General features: G+C 36.0%; 1 protein-coding gene across 1 annotated transcript in view; it reads left to right on the forward strand.

Moving 5' to 3' along the window:
• Positions 1–21966, forward strand: part of LOC115427573 (GDNF family receptor alpha-4-like) — a 105760-nt gene extending 83794 nt beyond the window's left edge. Inside the window, exons 3-8 of the mRNA XM_030146174.1 lie at positions 778–858; positions 3231–3576; positions 4280–4389; positions 7882–8016; positions 18967–19130; positions 20732–21966. Coding sequence (XP_030002034.1) covers positions 778–858; positions 3231–3576; positions 4280–4389; positions 7882–8016; positions 18967–19130; positions 20732–20872 — 977 coding nt within the window. The 3' untranslated portion in view covers positions 20873–21966. The remainder of the gene's footprint in view (positions 1–777; positions 859–3230; positions 3577–4279; positions 4390–7881; positions 8017–18966; positions 19131–20731) is intronic.
• The last annotated feature ends 3670 nt before the right edge of the window (positions 21967–25636 follow it).

The raw sequence follows: 25636 nt of genomic DNA on the forward strand, positions 1-25636 counted from the left end.
TGCTCACTTTACTGTAAATGTAGCTGTCACACTTGAATGTCCCCCACTGTGGGATAAATAAACCTATATACTCGATAAATTGTGTAATGAATCCAAAACATGTGGCAATAAAGAAATTTTCTAATAAGCTACCATTTAGAGAATAGCATGTTCACAGTTTAACCCTATAATGCCACATGTTTCATATTTGATGCATGAGTTTCAAAGCCCTCTAAATGATCAATGTGATATTTTTTTTCTTCAAAAACCCAATGTATACAATTAGATACATGCAATACATGGATAATCCACCGGGGGGAGGAATTTGTCCACCAGAAGCCTTTCCAGTGACACTACAAGATTGTCATTAATGAGGAAGGAGGAAGAACTTTTACCAATTTGTTAGACATATTTGTGTTATATTATGTTTTTGTTTGTTGAAAAAGAATCATATTTGAGCATTGAGAGCCAATGTATAAAATATGATAGAAAATTGAAACTCATATATGGAAATTGATATATGAAAAAAAAAAAAAAATGTGTGGTTGTTCAGAAGGACCAATAAAGGCTCCAGTTTCAAAGAACTGGAATTTTCTGTCAGTGATTTAATGGTTCAGGCTTTACAGGGTTAATCCATTTTTTCTCAGTGACTGAAGTTTCCCAGAATATAATCACTGCTTCATGACGTTCCCCACAGTGGACAGTTACATTTCACACTGAAATAATATGTTTTTAACGTAGATGAACTGAGCTGAGGTGTAGATGTGATGCTTATATTCGTGTCTAACTGTCTTTCAGGCCTTAACCTGGTGGAGAGTTATCCCTACGAGACTGTGCAGAGGAATTACGACTACGTCCGCTTGGCCTCTATTACAGCAGGTAAGTTCACTGACCTTCATTAACTTTCTCCTATTTCTGTACCATTTTACCTTTTGATGATGTTTTGTTCTTATATAAATATGTGAGTCCCCTGAACTTTCCCTGGAAGCATGCCCAAAGCAAATAGAGGTCTATTATGTTCTCCAGTCAGTGACACAAGTTCTACCATTCATCTGATCTCACTGGCCTAAAGCTTTTTAGTCAGATGGGAACATTATTTATGATACATATATATTTTGTTTGCTTAGTTAAATGCATGATATCTTTCTCATAGCTTGAGGCTGTTACACCAATGCAATATAAATAGAAATTAATAAAACAAGATAAAACTGTGAAATGCTCCTTTTCATATGTTCATTATGTGCCTGGTTTGCAAAATCCGTAAGTTTTAAGAAAGAAAAAAACTTCACAGTACATATTAAAGGGAATAAAATTAGGCAACTTAGACTCAGAGATAATAATTTGGGCCTTTTAATGATAAAGAGAAGCAACATCTGAATTTGGATCTTTGAATGAGTCATAAATAAGTTATCAGTGTGAAAACACCTAAAAAACCAAAGCTGTGATTGTCACTTCAAACAGCATCTGACTCATTACTGAAGCGAACACTTGCACAGAGTTCAACAAGCTGATCATTTCCCAGGCAACATGAACGCAAACAGCCACACATCCAAAAGGGTTGACTCGCACTCCAAGCATGACATCCTACCGCCATGAGCTGTAGTCTCACCAGTCTAATTGGGTCTAAAATATTAATAAGTTTATATTTAGTCAGTTAGTATCTCTATATTAATATTATTATTATTCTGCTAACTCCATGTACTCCATTTTGATTTTTAACTGATATGAAAAATATCTACATCATCAGGACTTTATTTGTGGTCTAACAGAGCCATGTCTGGATAACGTGTACAATGTGCATAGTTCTGTGTTTATGTCAGTTCCCAAATGAAGTTTCCTCTGTTTAACCTTTCTTCACCATTTATTTTAATATTATTATATATTATACTTCCTCCCACTCTTTTTCGAATGTGCAAATGAAGTCATGTATAAGTTTTTGTTGTTTTGTTTTTTTTCCCATGACTTCTTACTACCTGTTTTATTTCTAAGGACTATGTAAGATTTCTTTGTCTTGTTGCATATTGGAAATAAAGTAAACTAAAAAATATATATTATCCTATGTATTTTACATTTTATCAGTATAAATCAGGTATTTTCCTGGATTTAATTCACTGACCATGTAGATGTTCATAAAAGCTCAAATTAAAGTTGAGGGTTATTGTAGCAAAAACAGAGAAAACTACAGAAAAAGTCACTTTTTCAGTAAAATCTATCATTAATTGAACATAAATCAAGTGTCTACAACCGCTGTTATTTATCAAACTCCATGGGTTTTACTGGTGAATCAATGTTGTAGAAGATGACAGTGTTTCCATGGTAACTATGGAACCTCTGAACGTCCAAATGGGTCATATCTGATGACCATGAAAAGATGACAAACCGCATTTTACACCAATTATTTCCATGTATTGACAGGATTAGTGGATCAGAAGTTATTAAACAATTTAGATCAGTAGATGCTGTTGGTCGGTGGTGGATGTTTGGGTCTTCATGGGTTAAGGATCATGTTTTTATTAAGTTCATTCTACATAAAACTAAGATTTAACTTTATTTGGCCACATTGCCCATTCATACTACTCACTTACAATAAACATAAAGAATATTTATCTCATAACAGCACAAAAAGACAGACATTTCTGTTAAAAGATGTGCTTACAATAAACACTAGACAGACATTTACACTTTTGCCTGGTATTAAAATCTTTTGCTGAGTGAGCGAAAATAAAAAGCCCATTATCATTTTAATAATGCCAGTCCTAGTTCTTGTGCTGACGTTACAATCATTCAAAAAGTCTTATAATTATATGTTTATTCTCATTTAAGAAATACATTTTTTATTTTTATATAACATATACCATAAAAAGAGAACAGATGACTCTACTATGACTGCCCATTTAGGTACTGTGGTCCTCAGGAAATGAGCCTCCATTGTTTATTTACACACTTTCACCTTGAAGCCGAACTTTAATTCCTTTCTACATACCACAGCTTTCAAAACTCCAGCAAAAAAAGATTACATCTTGACATGTTGAATAAATAAACCGACTGCATGCCACAGGTCACAAAGCTCTTATTCACATGAACACACACACACAAGAAAAAAAAACATAATTTTACCGATATGATTTACATATACTGTGTGTTTGTCATGAATCCGTGGTGGAAAATGCTTTTTAAAGTGCAGCATAAATGAAATAAACATAATTTCAATACCATAGCTCAGCTTTCTTTGACCTTACTTCTATCCACAGATTCTGATGTTGGCATGACAACTGTAAATCGCTGTCTGGATGCAGCCAAGGCTTGCAACGTGGACGACTTATGCCAGAAGCTGCGCACAGAATACGTCTCTGTTTGTATAAAACCCACCGCCAAGTCGGGCCTGTGCAACCTACCTAAATGTAACAAGGCTCTGCGCAAGTTCTTCGACCGGGTCCCTGCCGACTACACGCATGAGCTGCTCTTCTGCCCCTGCACGGATACAGCATGTGCAGAGCGCCGGAGACAGACTATTGTACCGAGCTGCTCTTATGAAAGTGCAGCAAAACCCAACTGCCTCACACAGATGCGGATCTGCAAAGCCGACTATGTGTGCAGGTCTGAACGCAAGCTTTTAATTTCTCGCATTTTTTCCATTTCTGTCTTTGCCTCATGTCGATAGTATATATTAAAGTTATTTCTCATTTGGTTTTACATGGTTACAGTAACGTATTGCTGTAATATGTTTGTAATCCCCATGTTTAGATTGACTTAACGATCCAACCCATCTCTGTTGTCTGTTATTCCCAGTTTCCTCAGATGCAGATTTTACATATGCTCATCATACATATTTGGGTCTGTGCTGATGAAGATTATGGCATTCTGAAACCAAATAAACAGCCATTCAATCAACAAAATGGCCCACTGTTTTACCCTAAAGCTTTCTACCACCATTGGTTAGAACACCCCAGAGAGCCTGTTGGAATAACACATTAAATATTTAGCACAGATAAAGAGCCAGATGGATCAGAGTTATCGCTCATTGCTATCTCTGGTCATGGCCATTATTTTTCACAGCCCCATTACACTCAGAGGGCTTTACTAATGATCCCAGGTCTGGGGGAAGAAATATATTACTCTTTCTATCACTTTCGCATTACAGTCCAATGCCTTCAGTCTTCAGTAAGGCCAATAATATTTCTTTATGTCAGTATAGCTAACTCTTAATTAAACAAGTAATAGTTGAAAGAATATATGAAAAAACTTTTTACAACAGACAAAGTCCCAGTCTGTTGCTAACCAATGCCTGATACTTCGGTAGGTCTCGTCTGGCCCAGTTTCAGTACGACTGTGCCCCCTCTGAAGTGTCCGCCAGCGGCTGCCAACAAGGAAACTATGGCGCCTGTCTGCTAGCCTACACAGGACTTATAGGTATGTGTACACATGCAAAAAAACGTAACCCTTTCATGCATGACATTACTGCAGTGGACAGATATTCAGACTGTAATTAACCCTTTCATGCATGAATTGTAAGAACCTTAGTCAAGATTTTTTTCTTCAGTGTTTTTTATTCCTCCTTAGGCATGAAAAAAACAATGCGATTGAGGTTTTTTTTTTTTTTTTTTTTTTTATGGAGTTACAAAAATATCCATGCATTTAATTTTTGAAGTAAAGAAACATGTTTAAAACCCAATATCAGAAAGTGAGATGAAAACAATGAAATAAAAACATTTTTAATGCTTCCAATCTGATGTCTTCTCACATTTTAACATATTCTAATGCTAGTAATTACTCACTTAGACTTAGACTTCCTTTATTGTCATTGCACAAAAAAACCCCAAAACACAGCAGTGAGATTTTGGCAACGAAATGTTGTTGCTTGGCTTCCGTATTACCACAGAATTAAAATATAGTCTATATAACTTTAAAAACAAGCTAAAAATAAATGAGTGCAGTAAAGAATAAATGGAGCTTCATGGAGATAATATGCAAAAAAAACTTCTTGTCTAACAAATAACAGTTGATTTACACTCAAACATGTCACTGCAGATCAGGTTTATCAAGAACAGCAAAGTTACAGTAATGGTATGAATGTCAGTGTATGGGATGATGCGTAAGTGTCCACTGTGTTGGCTGATATGGAACTAAAACATCAAAACCCATTAATATACAAGAGAACAGCTGGAGAAGAACTGTCCACTGTAGTGGCCTATGCATGAAAGGGTTAAAGCTTAACATTATTTGCAGTAATGACTCCAACTCTTAATGGTTGTGCATTTTCTAATATTTGTTATGCTCACTTTACTGAAAATGCAGCTGTGACACTTGAATCTCCCCCACTGTGGGATAAATAACACCTATATACTCAATATATTGTTTAATGAATCCAAAACATGTGGTAACAAAGAAATTCTCTTATAAGCTACAGTTTAGGGCAGTGTTTTCTTTTCTTCAAGTCTTAGCTTATATTATCTTATCCAAATATATTGTTTAATGAATCCAAAAAATATGGTAAAAATTTTTACAAAATTGATCTTTTCATATTTAACATTTATTTAATATTCAAAATTTAACAAAACTGATGTTTTCATAGACATTTGAAATTTCGCCCATTATAAGTAAATGGGAGATTTATAAAAATTCATAAAAAATTGAAACTTTGACCTACTTTTCCCAAAATGTAACCAAATCTAATCTTGGTCATTGACAATGTATAAACCCAATTTGGTATGAATTCAACGAATAGTTATTGCTACACACATTTGAAATTTCACCCATTATAAGTAAAGGGGAGAAGAAACAAGATTTTAAAAATTCATTAAAAATATGAACTTTGGCCTACTTTTCCCAAAATAAAACCACATCTATTCTGGGTCACTGGCAAGCTATAAACCCAATCTGGTACGAATTCAACCTGTAGTTTTGCTGCAACAGACATGTGAAATTTTGCCCATTATAAGTAAATTGGGGGAAAAAAAAAAGATTTAAAAAATTCATAAAAAATGGAAACTTTGACCTACCTTTTCCAAAACATAATCAGATGTATTCTAGGTCACTGGGAATCTATGAACCCAATCTGGTATGAATTCAACTAATAAATTTGTTGCTAAAGTGTTAAAAACAAAGAATTAAACAAAACCGAACCAAAAACAATACCCCACCTCCCCTTCAGGGGGCGGTGTAACAAAGAAATTCTCTAATAAGCTACAGTTTAGGGAACAGCATGTTCACAGTTTAATCCATTTTTTTCTTAGTAACTGAAGTTTCCCAGAATATAATCACAGATTCATGACATTCTCCACAGTGGACAGTTACATTTTACACTGAAATAATATGTTTTTTTAAAGCAGTGATATGCTCTGTTTGTCGAAAGAACTTTATGGATGTGTTTATGCTTCAAAATTAATACTGTTACATGTTGAACAGTTGATGAATGGAATCCACTGCAACAGGGGTGTCAAAGCCATTTTAGTTCAGGGGCCACAAGTAGCCCAAGAAGACCTCAAATGGATCAGAGCAGTAAAATAATAACACTGAAAAAAAGTACAATTATATTATGAAAATTTTTAGATCTACAAAGTTTCCTTAAAAGTCTGAAAAACATGAACAACCTGAAATGTCTTAAGAAAAATAAGTGCAACTTTAACCATATCATGCCCCTATACACATGCATTACAACTTGCACTACAATTACAAATACACAAAACATTTAGTAACAGGCAGAATATTGGTAAAATTGCACTTATGTCTTTGAAAACATTTCAAGTTGTTCATATTTCTTCAGATTATCCACATTTTTTTGTAAAAGGATTGTTTGTAAATGTAAATATTTTGATGTAATTTTCCTTTTTTTAACATTAAAACAAAAAGAAAATTAGTTCTGTTTTTATTCTGTTCATTATTTCTCAGTTATTATAATTTTACTGGTGTGACCCATTTGAGATTGAATTGGTCTGAATGTGGAACCTGAATTAAAATGATGTCAACACCACTGATTGGTAATTTCACTAGTGATATTTTGCATTTTACAAATTCATCTCATGGACTGGATTGGACCCTTTGTCCGGCTGGTTTTGGCCCAGGGGCCGCATGTTTGACACCTGTGCACTACAGTGAATAGATGGGTATTATTATGCAAAAGAAATACGATATTGAAGAGATCCAATGAGATACGGTTTATGTAAAAAAAAAAAAAAAATATGGAGCAGGAAAGACAGAATCACTGTATAAATGTGAAGGAAAGTGCTTAAAATACACTGTATGTAGAAAACTAAGCAGGAATGAGCTAGAGCTGGTTCGAGGGAAAGAGATTAGACTGAGTGTAAGAAGGAAATGAAAATTATAATTCTACAGTAAATGAGAAAATTCAAACCTGGTATAAGATACAAAAGCATAAAAATATGTGATTATAGAAAAAAAACAGAGGCTTTGAGAGGTATGTTTAATTTATTTTATAACAGACCGTGAAAGAAAAAAAAAGAACAGCCATTCCTTTTCCACACAGTGAAAAGAGGAGCAACCTAATGCATTTCAAGAAGCTCAAATGGTGCCTCTCAGCACAAACACACACTTGGCATTTTCATTCCTGTCTTGTATTTATTAAAGCACTTGAAATCCCACCTCCACTGTTGAAAAAGGAACAGCCAGAGAAAAAAAAAAAATCTCAATGCCAGAGACTTCTGTGACCTAAAAAAGAGAAAATTGGAGTGTTTTTTCAGTATGGCTCTCTCACTGCATGCCATGAGAGTCATTGCACAACTAATCTAAGCAACAATACGAGGGCAGAATCACACCTTTGCATCAGGTCAGCATCAAACACAGCATCCATTAATACTTCAAAAAATAAAGCAGCATGAATACCATAACAACTCAAAGGACAATAAATATTTAATACCGATTGTGGCTTCTGTGGTTTCTCTGCAGGAAGTACAATAACCCCCAACTACGTGGACAACTCTACCTCAAACGTCGCTCCGTGGTGCTCCTGCGCCACCAGCGGAAGTCAGAGGGGGGAATGTGATGAGTTCCTGGGATATTTTACCAACAACATCTGTCTCCGTAAGTGTCACAAAACTGTACCGATCAATGGTTATTCTATATCTGTACAGACATATGCCTGTAAATGTAGAATAAATGTAACTGTTATTTCAACTTCAATTATTTGAACTGAGACTCCTGTCATGTTAGTCAAATCAGAGTCAGCTTTATTGTCAGTTTTGCCGTATATACAGTACATACAGAAGACTGAACCTGCATAACTGTAAGGCCCACAGCCCAGCAGGGAACACAGTAAAAAAGAGAATATCACTATAAACCTAGAGTATAAGTATAAATACAGAATATTAGTTTGAATATAGAATATAACTATAAACATAGAATATTAGTATAAATATAGATTAGTAGTTTAAATATAAAATATCAGTATACATATAGAATATAACTGTAAACATAGAATATTAGTATAAATATAGAATATAAGTATAAACATTGAATATTAGTATAAATATATAATATAAGTATAAACACTGAATATTAGTATAAATATAGAATATAAGTATAAACATAGAATATCACTAGAAATGTAGAATATAAGTATAAATATAGAATATAACTGTAAGCATAGAATATTTGTATAAATATAGAATATAAGTATAAACATTGAATATTAGTATAAATATAGAATATTAGTATAAACATAGAATATTACTAGAAATGTAGAATATAAGTATAAATATAGAATATAACTATAAGCATAGAATATTTGTATAAATATAGAATATAAGTATAAACACTGAATATTAGTATAAATATAGAATATAAGTATAAATATAGAATATTATTATAAATATAGAATATAAGTATAAACAGAATATTACTAGAAATGTAGAATATTACAATAAATATAGAATATAAATGATAAAAGGCTGAAGAAACAAATAAAGAAAAATGACTATCTATCTATCTATCTATCTATCTATCTATCTATCTATCTATCTATCTATCTATCTATCTATCTATCTATCTATCTATCTATCTATCTATCTATCCATCCATCCATCCATCCATCCATCCATCCATCCATCCATCCATCCATCCATCCATCCATCCATCCATCCATCCACCTTTTCTCTGTCCAGTGTCTCTATATTTTTTTTTGTTTTGTTTTGTCTTTTATGTAATTTCCATCTTCTTTTGCATGTGATAAGCACTAATGGCTTGGATGCACCATATCTTTTTGTCTTATCGTCCTTTTTATTTAGTCATAGTTGTAGTTTAGTAGTTGTTAACTGTCTTGATAAAAAATAAAAATAAATATAATAACTTCCTTCAGATTCATTAAAGCTACAGTAACAAGCCTGTATTGAAAATGTAAAGAGTGGAAAGTACAGATGCTTTTATTTAAATGGAGAGAGAACAAATAAAAAGTTGCGAGAAAAATACAGATACCAGATCATCCTAAGTACAATGGCATAATATTTGTACATTGTGAGTTTTCATGTCCGGTTGTAATTTCCCCGAGACTGACAAATATCAAATATGTGATGCAAATACAGTTTCTGTTCAGCGTCAAGGACACAAACTGCATCATCAGACTGCAACGAAGAACTGTTTATTGTGAGACTGACTGTGTAGTCTGAGATTTTATCACACATAGAGATTTCCTGATTTGTTTAACTGCTTTAAATATAAAAAAGGAAAGCTCGATTTTATTGTCATCCAGGTTGGAAAAATGACAAGTATCTCATACAGTGATGCAGACTGTTACATCACCTGAGAGGAAAAGCAAACACATTATAGATGCATCCAGTCGCTATGCTACAGTAGCTTAGATCAGTGTTTCGCAACCTTTTTTGAACAAACGCCCACTAACAGCATAAGGAGCCCCCCCATCCCTCCAAAAAATGGCAACTGGGGTGGGGGTGGGGGGTGTACGTTATTCTATAAGTAATGCGACGGACCTGTTTGCGGAGGATGTGGTGGGTTATATAACTCAGTCGGTAAAGCCCCTTCATCTTATCATTGGCCACCTGGCGCCCCCCCAGAAAGCAAATGTATAATGGGGGTGACCCGTAAGACCAAGGGGGAGCAAGTGGGGTGGTGGTGGTGGGGTGTATGTTATTCTATAAGTAATGCGACGGACCTGTTTGCGGAGGATGTGGTGGGTTATATAGCTAAGTCGGTAAAGCACCTTCATCTTATCATTGGCCACCTGGCGCCCCCCCAGAAAGCAAATGTATAATGGGGGTGACCCGTAAGACCAGGGGGGAGCAACTGGGGTGGGGGTGGGGGGTACGGTATTCAATAAGTAATGCGACGGACCTGTTTGCGGAGGATGTGGTGGGTTATATAGCTAAGTCGGTAAAGTCCCTTCATCTCATCATTGGCCACCTGGCGCCCCCCCAGAAAGCAAATGTATAATGGGGGTGACCCGTAAGACCAGGGGGGAGTATGTGAGTATGTGCCTCTGTTATACATCAGACACAGGCTCCTTAGACTGGGAGGAGGGGAGGCGAGTGACATATAATGTTATAATGTACAACAGTGATTACCCCCCTCCCTCCCCCCCTTTGTGCTTGATTACCCCTCCTCTCAGCTTTCTCATTCCAAACACCCCCCAAAGATGTCCCAATGTCCCCTGGGGGGCAAGAGAAAGAAGAAACACTGGCTTGAACGGTCATTTGATTTATCTGTCCTTTCATATAATTGATTTCTTTATTAAAATAAATTAATAAATGCCATTCATTCACAGATCACATGTAATAAGGATATTAGTAAAAACAAACAACACATTTAACATTTAAAGCAAAATATGCAAGTTCCATGAAAATAACAGCACACTTTATTACACTTTATTATTAAGATTCAGTTTGACAGATGTTTCCCGTAATGCTCGAACGGCAGCTGAGACAAGTATATTTAAATAAGAGACCCCTGGCTTTTTGTCAAATAAACAGCAAGGTCCGTTTGTCTCTCTTCCATTTACTTGCTAACTTCATCTCCTTGTTGTTAATCATCTCCTTCACGCTGTTTTCTTGATAATTCCAGCTGGGTGCTCAGACTCTCACTCTGTGAATTCTAAATAAGCCTACCCTGTGATTGTTAGGTAATGGTACATTTATTAAACCTCCCCCAAACACCTGATGTACTTGAGAAAACAAATTTATGGCAACTTTTCAGAACACTAGTTTTTATTCCGCTACTTTATCGTCACGTGTATCCTGATAAACCTGGATTCACGTACGTACATACATTTACAGCTACTGTTCTGCATTAAAAAACAAACAAAACAAAGCCTGTACATTCATTTGAAAGTGATCCCTACACTGATCTACTGCTTAACATATTGCATGGTATTTTATCACAGTAGCTCAAAAAAAAACAACAATTCCCTACCAACCACACCCCCTTTTTATGACCTATAGTTTGAACACATACACGGTGGGGAAGCAAAATTTACGATGAACATTTAGTTGTTTTTTCTGAGCAGGCACTACGTCAATTGTTTTGAAACCAAACATATATTGATGTCATAATCATACCTAACACTATTATCCATACCTTTTCACAAACTTTTGCCCATATGAGTAATCAGGAAAGCAAACGTCAAAGAGTGTGTGATTTGCTGAATGCACTCGTCACACCAAAGGAGATTTCAAAAATAGTTGGAGTGTCCATAAAGACTGTTTATAATGGAAAGAAGAGAATGACTATGAGCAAAACTATTACGAGAAAGTCTGGAAGTGGAGGAAGCAACAAAAAACGTACCAAAGCTTTTATTAAAGCTCTCAAATCCAAAATCCTAAAGGATCCAACCAAATCCATGAGACAAATGGCAATTGAACTTGAGGTAGACAACAAGACCGTTAGAAATGCAGTAAAATATGATTTGAAGTTAAAATCTTACACAAGAACACCAAAACACTTGTTGACAACAGCAACAAATCCAACTTTAGCAATTTTTGGGAATCATGTTTATGGCCGCCTTCTAGCCCAGATCTAAACCCTCTGGATTCTGCTATTTGGGGTGTTTTAGAACATGCTACCAATAGAACATCACACAGCAATGTCGACTTTCTTAAAGATACTATTAAAGAAGAATGGGAGAAGTTGTCACCCGAATATTTGAGGAAGACTTGCGCAAGTTTCAGGAAGTGTGTGAAGGCAGTTATTGAGAAAGAAGGAGGACACATAGAATAAAAACATTTTCTATTATGTCAATTTTCTTGTGGCAAATAAATTCTCATGACTTTCAATAAACTAATTGGTCATACACTGTCTTTCAATCCCTGCCTCAAAATATTGTAAATTTTGCTTCCCCACCCTGTATTTGGTGCTGTGAGTTTGCTAACATTCCGAAATAGGGCTGAATAATAATAATAATAATAATAATAATAATAATAATAATAATATGGGATTGAATCCACAAAGAATGGCTTTGATTGTTAAGTGTGTGGAAAATTTCACAGCATTTGTACTCACAGGTTGTTCCATTTTAAAGGGCCTTCTCCTATAATGTTTAGCATATTGCTGTTATTTGCCCCTAGTTTCCATGTTTCAACTTTTTCTTAGCATTCCAGCTGCATGCATCATGACAACCACAGAAACACCACAAACTAACAAACAAAGCCCTCTCGCTGAGTGTATAAAACAAGCAGAAATGCACACATTGAACTTTCCACAACCACGAACCAGTCAATGACACAAAATATTAAGACATCCTTAACCCATAAAGACCCAGTGCGTCTTCTGTGTCAGTTCCCAAATGAATTTTTCTATCTATTTAATCATTCTTAATTGATTTATCACCATTTATTATAATATTATCCTCTGTATTTTGTGTTTTTTTCAGAATAAATCAGGTATTTTCCTATATTCAATGTTCTGATCATGTAGATGTTCATAAAAGCTCCGATTAAAGTTGTGTTTTATTATTTCAAAAACAGAGAAAATGGAAGAAAAAGTGACTTTTTCAACAAAATCTATTATTAACTGAACAGAAACTCAGTGTGTCCATCCACTTTCATTGATCCAACTCCAGGGGTTTTACTGGTGAGTCAGTGTTGTAGAAGATGACGGTGTTTCCGTCTCTTAAAATTGGATTTCATAGAACACCCAAGCAGTACTTTCACCTGATCTGTTTGTTCTTCTTGATTCAATTATCATTTTTTTTAGTTAGATAACTTATTAGTTTCATTCTGAATTTCGTTCCATAGTTTTGTCGATTCTTATTTATTTCTACGTGCATTGCTTACGATGTATTTATTTATTCATTTATTTTATTTATTTAAGCTTTTTTTTTTTTTTTTTTTTAGTTATACTTGTTTATGACTTATTTCCTTCATTTAGTTAATTTTGTTTACTTATGATTGTATGTCATTATAAGACACTGCAAGTACTTTTTTTATTTCAAGTCTTTGGGGAGGCCCTCGATAAACCACTTTGGTTTTTGGCTTCCCCGGCATGTCTTTTACTGTTATTATTATTGTGTTTTACTGTCATGTATGCATGCGAATAAATAATTCAATTCAATTCAATTCCATGGTAACTACAGAGCCTCTGAACGTCCAAATGGGTCATATCTGATGACCATGAAAAGATGACAAATTGCATTTTACACCAATTATTTACATGTATTGACAGAATTAGATCAGATATACGAGATCAGTAGATGGTTTTGGACACCGGTGGACATTTGGGTCTTTATGGGTTAAAATAGGCTCAGACTATTAATGTAATTTAGACAGGTCCGAAATTAGTTTGATTAATGTCTGACTCCTCAAATGATGTTTTCTGCTACTGAATATATCTGGGATTTTTCAGTCACATTAGTTCTGACGTTCTTCCTGGTGTCACAGCATCTCCAAACCCCAGAAGAGGATGTGCACATTTATTATTTTAACATTAAAAGCCCATCATTCAGGATCTGATAGCCATTTATGTTGTGTGTTCCACAACTATTTCACTCTAGGTTTGTGGGGATAATACAGATATACAGGGTGGGGAAGCAAAATGTACAATATTTTGAGGCAGGGATTGAAAGACAGTGTATGACCAATTAGTTTATTGAAAGTCATGAGAATTTATTTGCCACAAGAAAATTGACATAATAAAAAATGTTTTTATTCTGTGTCCTCCTTCTTTCTCAATAACTGCCTTCACACACTTCCTGAAACTTGCGCAAGTGTTCCTCAAATATTCGGGTGACAACTTCTCCCATTCTTCTTTAATAGTATCTTCCAGACTTTCTCGTAATAGTTTTGCTCATAGTCATTCTCTTCTTTCCATTATAAACAGTCTTTATGGACACTCCAACTATTTTTGAAATCTCCTTTGGTGTGACGAGTGCATTCAGCAAATCACACACTCTTTGACGTTTGCTTTCCTGATTACTCATATGGGCAAAAGTTTCTGAAAAGGTATGGATAATAGTGTTAGGTATGATTATGACATCAATATATGTTTGGTTTCAAAACAACTGACGTAGTGCCTGCTGAGAAAAAACAACTAAATGTTCATTGTAAATTTTGCTTCCCCACCCTGTATGTATACATCCACATAAGAGCACATATCCATAATTCCACATCACTCAGGCTTCACAAACTTAAAGATTTTGGAGAAACTGGGAGTGTAGGGTTAGGGTTAGGGAGGTGTGTTCACATTCAATTAACACCAGCTTTCTGCAGGTGTTAACTGCAGCTGCTGAACTGTATGATCAGCTGATCTTTTGTGAAATAGTTTTTTCAAACAAGGATACAAAGAGGATGATGTTATGTGGAATGTATAAATGTTCCCACACTTACATCCCACAAATGACACAGACACAGACACTGACACTAACTGCTTGGCTGCACATAATTTGCAGAGAAAAGAGCAGCTCAGTGTGAGTCTATAGGAGCCAGGGCTGTATAGATCCAGCATTAACAGTATTTCACTTTAAGATACATCCACACTGCCTTCATTAACCCGATATTTCTGAGTAATGACATGAGAAAGGTCGTTTTGAGCGCTGGCCCTTTAAATGCAAATAAGCCACTTCACGCCCCACCCCCTCCAACTGTGCTTTCTGTTTCATTTAGCCATTTGTGTTCGTTAATACAACCAACAACTGAACATTTTAGGTAACTGGCTGGAAGTTTGGACATATTTTCAGTTTTTACTACAACCGCTGCTGCTGACAAACAATTATGTCGTATTCAGAGAAATGTTCATCGGAAGTCTTGACCTTATATGTGCAAATATCATGACGTAACTACTTATAGGCGTAACAAATTAAGAAGGAATTAAAACAGGTTGCAGAAATCCACTCGATTTTTGCCAAAATACATATAAAGATAGCTTTGCAGCACCTGGAGGGTTCAAATTCAAACTTTTTAAACTGTTAGGGTCCAAATATACAAATACATGAAACAAAGACTAATAAAAGTGGGTTTAACAAAATATGAGCCCTTCAAAGGCTGAGTGTTGTCCATGTATACTCAAAGTTGTGTTTCTCAGGCAGAACTGCACCACTCAAACAGTAATGCAGTAACTGAGAAGAAAAGAATGACGAATGCTATATTTCAAAATGTGCAAAGTTGTTATTTGCTGAGGATACAAACTCAATGCCTGAAGGTTTACATTCAAACCAGACAGAGGGGATGGTCTCTGTAGGTAAGTACAGAAAACACCTTAACAGGAAATAGGGATTCTACAAAGCCACATAATTTATTACTTTTTTTTTTTTTTCATTTTAGCCTATTTTACCTCTGAGTAGTGTAACAAAGTGTTTTTATTTGTTGTTACTTCCCTCAGATTAGTATATTTCTCTGCCAGAAGTCAGAAGTATTGACCTTATATGTGCAAGTATCATGATGTAACTAGTTATAGATGTAAAAAATTAAGAAGGAATTAAAACAGGTTGCAGAAATCCACTCGATTTTTGCCAAAATACATATAAAGATAGCTTTGCAGCACCTGGAGGGTTCAAATTCAAACTTTTTAAACTGTTAGGGTCCAAATATACAAATACATGAAACAAAGACTAATAAAAGTGGGTTTAACAAAATATGAGCCCTTCAAAGGCTGAGTGTTGTCCATGTATACCCAAAGTTGTGTTTCTCAGGCAGAACTGCACCACTCAAACAGTAATGCAGTAACTGAGAAGAAAAGAATGACGAATGCTATATTTCAAAATGTGCAAAGCTGTTATTTGCTGAGGATACAAACTCAGTGCCTGAAGGTTTACATTCAAACCAGACAGAGGGGATGGTCTCTGTAGGTAAGTACAGAAAACACCTTAACAGGAAATAGGGATTCTACAAATCCACATCATTTATTACTTTTTTTTTTTTTCATTTTAGCCTATTTTACCTCTGAGTAGTGTAACAAAGTATTTTTATTTGTTGTTACTTCCCTCTGATTGATATATTTCTCTGCCAGAAGTCGGAAGTCTTGACCTTATATGTGCAAATGTCGTGATGTAACTAGTTTAAAATGCAACAAATTAAGCAGGAATTAAAACAGGTTGTAGAAATCCACTCGATTTTTACCAAAATAAATATAAAGATAGCTTTGCAGCACCTAGAGGGTTCAAATTCAAACTTTATGAACTATTAGGATCCAAATACACAAATAAATGTACCAAAGACTAATAAAAGTAGGTTTAGTAAAATATGACCCCTTTAAGAGAAAATCGGGTTATTGCTGTGATCTATCACATCCCCCTACACCTATAGAACAGGATTTTTAAGGAACTTTGTAAGACATTATAATGTGACATATTTTGCTTTTATCAAAAAATTGAAGCTCCTGTTATCTGGATGTTGCACTCGAACAGATTGTTATTTAGATAATATTTCAATTAATTGTTACGCTTTTTTCCTGAAACATGAATATAAGTAAGTTTACACCAGAAAATTAGATATTATCAAAACTGAAGAAGTAGTTTGGCACTGTATATCAGATGGTCTGATTAAAATGTAAGCAGTGTTGTTTTACAGGTATATTAGCGCATGTAAAAGTAGTGTTTTAGTCAAGACCGCATCATCTGAGACCAAGAGATTTCTGAAACCACAGAGTTTTGCAACCAAGACAAGACCAAGACCAAGACTAAGAAAAAGACCAAGATTGATTGATTTACAGTAACAGTAATGTTGAGCCTCTGCACTTCTTTCAAAGCACCACAATGCAGGAAATCTCAATTCTTAGTTTATTTTTCTGTCAAAAATCCAGCATCCATCAACCAAACAGCAGCTGTTTCATTCACAGAATTACAGAATTAAAATGATGGGAACATACCAAACCGGAATAAAATGTAATGACAAAACACTCAAACATCTTCACCATCCAAAACAAACCCATGAATATTTTTTGCTTTATTTTTTGTCATGGTTTTTGGTTCAGTTTGGTTTTGCATGTCGTTTTACAGATGTATTCTTTGTGGTTTTGGAAACCAAACTTTATTACTAATGAGTTTGGAGACATCACTGCTGCCGAACATGTAAACACCTTCTCCTGGTTTTCCTTCACTCTCACCGTATGCATGAAGGAGTGTTGAGCCGCATTATGTAATAAATTCCCATTATGTAATAAAAGTTCAAAATGTAATAAGAATGTCACGTCATCTTGTAATAAAGCTGCATTATGTAATAAACTGACGCATTTTGTAATAAACTACCTCAGTGCATTATGTAGTAAATTTTTTCGCATTATGTAGTAAGTTATTACAATTTGATACATTTATTACAAAATGTACTTGACACATTTTTATTTTCAGGAAAATGTAATGTGCTAAATTAAACTTTATAGTGTGTGGTTAAAGTTGTGATTCCATTACCTGTAGCTCCTGTGACTAATTTCTTCTAAATTGCTCTGAAATTATATTAATTTAAATTGTTATTACATAATGAATCATGTTATTACATTTTTTTAATAAAAATGTGTCAAGTGCATTTTGTAATAAATTTCTCAAATTGTAATAACTTACTACATAATGTGAAAAAATTTACTATATAATGCGTTGACGTAGTTTATTACAAAATGCGTCAGTTCATTACATAATGCGGCTTTATTACAAGATGACGTGACATTCTTATTACATTTTGAACTTTTATTACATAATGGGAATTTATTACATAACGCGGCTCAACAAGGAGGGGGTGAGGGGAGTGTTGTCACCTGTGGCAGGTGTCTGTATCAACCAATAACTGGTTGCTTTAAAATAGATCCCTTTCCACTCTAATCATTGGCGTAAGGAAATAACTTAACAGTGGTGGTCTTGACTGGTCTCATCTTAAAATCTTGAGTCCATACAGTCCGAGACCGAGACAAGACCGAGATGTTAAAAAAGTGATATCAGGACCGAGACCGATCTCGAGCACTACAACGCTACGTAGAAGCATAATGTAACAATAATATGTCAGCTATCACCGGAGATAACAAGGTTTAACATCAGCCTTACTTGAAGAATCCTCTGTGTGATTCTTGTAAAATATTGCGTCCACTGATCTTCTTTCTTATTTAAATGATGCAAATTTTAACCTTAAACCTTCTTTTCATCTCTCTTATGACCCCCTCTTCCAGACTGTGAATAATTAATGCCCCTTATCACTGACCTCAGCGAGTGTATATCATTGAACCTGTACAAACAATGACTGCCTTTGCTTGGTGTGTGTGCTGAGGTGAATCTTTGGCCAGTCTTTCCTCGGGCCCCCTGCCTAGAAGAGATACAGAGGGAGGTCTCAGAGTTGTTTGGCCGGTGCAAATGGTCTATGAGTTAATGAGGTCGATGTGGAGAGGCAGGTGCACTTTGGATACTTGGAGAGAATACTGATTATTTTCACTTCATTTTTTTTTTTTTTTTTTTTTTTTCTCGCTCCAAACTCGTGCCATCATAGAATATTTACAAATCACAACATGAGGTCCACTGTGATTAAATAACACATGAGTCGAGCTCAGTGAAAACATGTCGAGGTGATGTTGCTGAAGTGAAATAACCAGGTTTTTTCATTACTATGTGTCATGTGTTAGGGAATGCCCTCATGATGTTTGGCAGCGACTCGGACCAGCAACCGACTCTGAGCGTCTCCGTTACACCGAGCCGTGGCCACAGTGGCAGAGAAACCAAGATCACATCTCCACCAGAAATAGCAGAAACTATGAGGAACATTTTGGACACAGTAATTCCAACGCAGGTATGTCCTCATCATGTCATGTTATATACAGCAGTGAATTTCAGATAATTGAAGAAAACGTAAGAGAACTGAATATATTAATGCATTTCCCTGTTCCATTTGCACTGTTTACACTGGTACATGTATGTTTACATTGTCTACACTGTAACATTTGCACTGTTTAAACTGTTACATGTGTGTTTACATTGTTTACACTACTACATTTGCACATTTTTATGCTACTTTTATATTATTCAAATGTTCATTCAATATTCAAAGTATATCTCTAATTTGCACATATTTTTGATTGCACACTCAAAACCCTAATATTAATTATGGAAGATTCTGTCTATGTATAATAATGTTACAAAATCAATAAAGAAGCATTGTCATCATATTGGGTGGTGCAGTGGTTAGCACTCATGCCTCACAGTAAGAAGGTCCTGGGTTCAATTCCAACACCAGTTGATGGGAGTGGGACCTTTCTGTGTGGAGTTTGCATGTTCTCCCCTTGTCTGTGCCGGTTCCCTTTGGGTACTCCAGCTTCCTCCCACCCTCCAAAGACATGCACTGATAGGTTATTGCAGTAGTTCCCAACCTTTTTTGGCTCATGACCCCATTTTAAAATCACAAATTTCTGGCGACCCCAGACATTCAAAACAAAGACTTTTTTTGCTAAAATTTACTTGTTTCTGATCATGTAATAGTTTTCTATACTATGTTGCAAATAAATTTTAATTTTAGACGACATTTAGTCTTTATAATGTATATTATTATGGACGAAGGCAGAAAAGCCAGGCGTAGATTACTGCACAAAGTGAGAATTTTATTTTCCTTGGTCAGGATATGTACAGTCAGTCCAGCTTGGATTTACAAGGCTGACAATTAATACTGAACAAACAATAATTCAAACTAGGAATTATGAAAGAGCTGCAGCATCTGAAACTGACCACAATGAACATTTGAAAGATAAACAGTACCACAGTGCTTCAGTTTCAGCTTCAGAATTTGTCATGTCTTTTATGTATTGGGATTGTCTCTGTCAACTCACCACATATTCTTTATTAGTAAATTGTTTTTTTTAATTTTATTTTTATCAATAACTACACATTTCAGGTGACCCGATTTGAATTTCAGGCAACCCCACATGGGGTCCCGACCCCAAGGTTGAAAAACAGTGGGTTAATTGGTTAATCTAAATTGCCCATAGGTGTGAATGTGAGAGTGATTGTTTGTCTCTATATGTCAGCCCTGTGATGAACTGGCTACTTGTCCAGGGTGTACCCCCCCTTCACCTCAACGCCATGTTGGCTACGTTCTGACCAAAACAATGCAGCGTACCTGTGACGTCATCGTGCATGCACAACGAAGGCGGAATTGATAAGTAGAATCGTTAAGCAGGCAGGCAAACGATTCCAAGGAACTGAGCTACTGGGAACCATTCTCAAAAAGAACCGGTTCTCGATTCCCATCCCTACCCCTATGCAGCTGGGATAGACTCCGAGTGACCCCCGTGACCCTAGTGAGGATAAAGCGGGTTCAGAAAATGAATAAATGAATGTTATCATACTGTTATCACATGTTTTGTCTAACTTATCGGTGCCTGTTTGCTTTTCTTCTAGGCCATGGGGAATGAATTACTGGTCGGCCAGTCCACGCTGTCATCCAGCAGCCTCCCAAACTCTGCTTCACCTCTCGGCCTAATGCTCCAAGCTGCCTTCAGCCTTCTGTTGTTTCTTCATCTGTTTAATGATGGACACTAAAGACTGCAGGAGTGCATGCTGAGGACCCCTCTTATACCGAGCAGATGGGAAGACAAGGCAGTTCAGAGGAAAATGGACCATGTGGTGTACGACTCCCTTTAAATATGTACAGCAACTCTGTTTTTCTAGTTTTGTGTCAAAGTGGTCCAGTTCCACCTACAAGTGTTCCCACTCAGAGCGTGGCAGGCTGGAGCCAGTGTGTACAGTTGTACATTGTTGTTGCAATTAAGTCAAGCAGATATCAAGTTTAAGTACCGCTTTTTGGACTAACCCAGCTCTATCCAACTGTATCTGTTTTCAGCAGTTATTATGAAAATGTAACACAGATATGTATGATACAAAAGACATGAAAAATGTCCACACCCATGAAGATTTGTGTTAACAACAGAAAGGTCTCATTGGACTAATTGTGTTGACAGTGGCTGGACTAAAACAGTGAATTCTGTGTCTGTGATTGAACACAGTTGGAGTATACGGAGTTATAATATCGCTCTCCTCAAGTGACTGAAGCAGGACTATTATTTCTGATCAATACTGGAATAATGGGGAGTTGGCGAGACAATAAAGCTACATCTTACTCAGATATCCTGGACAGTTAAAATGTGCAGTAGCACTATTAAGAAGAGATGTGGAAAACCTGAGTACATAAGTAAAGCTTTTACAAAATAACCATATGCTCCTTCAGGACTGCCCCTTGTCAAACTCTGTCAAACCTCCTTATTTGTTATTGCTCTGCATAGCTGTTCATAAAAAAAGACCATGGATATAAGGAACGTATCAGCAAAGACTAGCCCTCGAAAAGGAGATAACCTAAAAGCAGTACCTGTTTACCTGTAGCTGCTGTACTATGTGTTTGTGAGTATAGTACCCTTTTATTTCTCATTGTGTAAGTGAACATTGCTATAGGGGGCTATATGTGTTTGTGCCAGAAAAAGAAGTGAAGGGTTTGACTAATTGAGTGTTCAAACACTGGTACGGAGCCTGTTTGAGATTAGACAGTTATGAATGACTCGGTATTTTGTTTTGGGAATATGTCAGTGGATTCTGAACAGGACCAGAAGTGCTGCAAATAAAAGTTCTCAGATGTTTACACATGAGCAACCTTCAAGTTTTTTTCATGACAATCAGTTTGTTTGGTGTTACCTTAGTCATACCACAGAGGTAGTACAAGGAAAAACATACACCGGCTTCTGGGAATAGTCTGGAGTCGCATTATTATCCCAACCCCCCACCCCCCACCGAAGGGGAGGCAAGGGGTATTATTTCTGGTTCTTGTTTCTTTGATTTTTTAAAACTCTAGCAGCAAAACTTTTGGTTGAATTCATACCAAACTGGGTTTATAACTTGCCAGTGACCCAGAACAGATGTCATTACATTTTTGGAAACGTAGGTCAAAGTTCCAATTTTTATGATTTTTTTTTTTTTTTTAATCTTTTTTTCCCATTTACTTATAATGGACAAAATTTCACATCTGTAGCAGCAAAACTATTGGTTGAATTCGTACCAAATGTGGTTTATAGATTACCAGTGACCCAGAATAGATGTGGTTAGATTTTGGGAAATGTAGGTCAAAGTTCAAATTTTTTATGGATTTTTAAAATCTTTTTTCTTCTCCCACTTATTTATAATGGGAGAAATTTCTAATGTCTATAAAAACATCAATTTTGCTGCAATTTACTTCAGACTTGCCACATATATAGAGGCAATTGATATGCAGACATCAGCACATGCATGGACATGATGACATCAGCTGGATCGATGCGTGCGAGGGGCGGGGTTTGTTGTGCCTGGCACCACTTGTTTAACATGATTTAAAGGACAATCACCAAATGTGACCTTGGAAGTTTTTTCACTTCAATCTGTTTTACAAAAACAGAAGTCTCGACCGTATATGTGCAAATGTTGAAATGTAACTAGTTATAGACGCAACAAATTAAGCAGGAATTAAAACAGGTTGTAGATATCCACTTGATTTTTGCCAAAATGAATATAAAGATAGCTTTGCAGCACCTGGAGGGTTCAAATTCAAGCTGTATGAACTACAGTCTACTCTCGTTATACCGCCAACTTCCGTTCACGGCCAAATTGGCGGTATAGCGAAAATGGCGTTACAACGGGTTGCGTCCATAATGTGCATGTCTTTACTATATGATGTCTATGCTGCCTCCGTTAACCCGTTCTAATTGCGTTTCTAAATAAATCTTGATTCTGTTATGTTGTACGGCAGGGATCGGCAACCTTTAACACTCAAAGAGCCATTTCGACCCGGTTTCCATGGAAAAGACAACACTGGGTGCCGCACCTCGGAGGTGCCACGGTGGCGCACCTCGGAGGTGCCGCGCCGCTGGCGGTATAACGGTCGGGAAATCAATGGTATAAGTGTTGTTTGTGCATGGAACTGGGCTGGCGGATGGCGATAAGCGGAAATGGCGGTATAACAGCGGGCGGTTTAACGAGAGTAGACTGTATTATGGTCCCCAAATACACAAATAAATGTACCAAAGACTAAATGTGGGTTTAGCAAAATACAACCCCTTTAACCCCATAAAGCTGGAACCATTAAATCATTGACAGAAAATTCCAGTTCTTTGAAACTGGAGCCTTTATTGGTCCTTCTGAACAACCCAAAAAATTGTTTTCAAATATCAATTTCCATGTATGAGTTTCAATTTTGTATCATATTTGATACATCAGGTCTTACTGTTCAAATATTATTCTTTATCAACCAACAAAAACATAATATAACACAAACATGTCTAACAAATTGGTAATTCCTTTTCAAAATTGGCAAAGTTCTGCCTCCTTCCTCATTAATGACAGTCTTGTAGTGTCACTGGAAAGGCCTCTGGTGAATGAATTCCTCCCCCTGATGTATTATCTGTGTATTGCATGTATCTAATTGTATACATCAGGTTTTTCAAGAAATAAAATATCACACTGATCATTTAGAGGGCTTCAAAACTCGTATCAAATATGATACATTTGGCGTTATAGAGTTAAAACAGACCAAACAAACTTAGTATAAATCACTATCAACACACTTAAACACATTTGTAAACAGAGCAACATCAACGCTACCCATGATGCAACACTCAAATAAAATAAAACACCACAATTAACATGGTTTCAAATGAGTATTAACTGAGTAGGAACATTTGGACAGGGGTGTTTATTTGTGGACTGACATCATCTGTATAGTTCCTGTGAAAAGCGAGTCCTTTGAGTGTAACTTTATTGCTGTTCTGAGTCTAACTCCATCTACTGTATCATTCTGAACATTTCTACACAGTCAGACAGAGGCTGAGTGTTGGCGTTTAGCGGCTGAATGTACAGGTGTGGATGTGTATGTCAAGAGCCGTTCAGGGACATCAAAATGACAGAACTGCAAGACATCCTTGAAGAACCATATGAAATTCTGAACAGGTTATCTTAAGCTTCATGCTTGTTTTACCTCCGGAGAAAAGCCTGACAAAAAAAAAATCAATATCAATTTAAGTGTGCGCTATGTTTAGAATATTTTATTGCTATCATACAGCCTTTTCCTATGGGGAGTCCAGGGTCCACTAAATAAATGCAGGTTTTAACATAGTTGCAGGTTTTCATGCGTATTGATGTGTTTCACCACAGTCGATTTAGATAATTCCACTTACAACTCTGTTTTAGTATTTAGTATCAATTTAAACTGACTATTAGTAAAGTGTGAGGCTATGATGCACCTTCAGAAAAGCCCCTATGCCCCTTTTGTATTGGCTCTGTTAACTCTACTGGAGGGATAAAGACCCCTGCAACAAAACTGTTCCTCATGTGGTGTTTTAATGATGGTTTTCGATAGCTGTTCACACATCAAAACATTCAGTGAGCCTTCATCCCCCATGACTGTGGGTATTACCACCTGTACAGACCACTTCTGTTAGGGTTGAATTGATCATTTGTCTGGCCTTTTTTTTTTTTTTATTTCCAAGTTCATTAAAAGAAACTTTTTACTTATTCCCCTACATCATTTAATATTCTGTTACTAAGCTGCTCCCTCTTATAAAGCAGGTCTTTTTAAAAAGGGGCATCATGTACACAGGCTCAGCAAAGATATTTCTACAGCAAAGTAACTTGTTATTTATTTTTCAGAATCAGACACAATGTAGATGCAAATAGTGAGTGTAATTACCAGTAGTGACGACAACTGGAGTCTGATTACCGCTCATCACAGTAGCATCTCTGTCACTGTTTACATTTAGCCCATTATGAGTTGGAAAATGACACCTGACAATAATCAGAAATTAACATCAGACACATTTAATCACGACTGTGACATAGATAAATGTCATCGACTCATTAAGAAACAAACAGCAATACCAGGATTTCATGGGCAGTTGTCAGATGGAAGCAGGAACCTGTGACAACATTAATTAAAAGTACTTGTATTTTTCCTGCACAAATAAGGGGCATTGTTTTTGGTTTGGTTTGGTTCTTTGATTGTTAACACTCCAGCAGCAAAACTGTTGGCTGAATTCATACCAAATTTGGTTTATATATCATCAGTGACCCAGAATAGAAAGACATTTTGGGAATAGTAGGTCAAAGTAAAAAAAAAAATGTATGAATTTTTAAAATCTTTTTTTTTTCCCCATTTACTTATAATGGGTGAAATTTCAAATGTCTGTAGTAGCAAAACTACTGGTTGAATTCATATCAATAGCTGGTTTAGCTGAACCCATCTGCAGCACAGAATGAGTCTGAACTAGGGATGTAAACAATCAATCAACTAAC

This window comes from Sphaeramia orbicularis, chromosome 10 (assembly GCF_902148855.1).
Source record: "Sphaeramia orbicularis chromosome 10, fSphaOr1.1, whole genome shotgun sequence".
NCBI classification, from domain to species: domain Eukaryota; kingdom Metazoa; phylum Chordata; class Actinopteri; order Kurtiformes; family Apogonidae; genus Sphaeramia; species Sphaeramia orbicularis.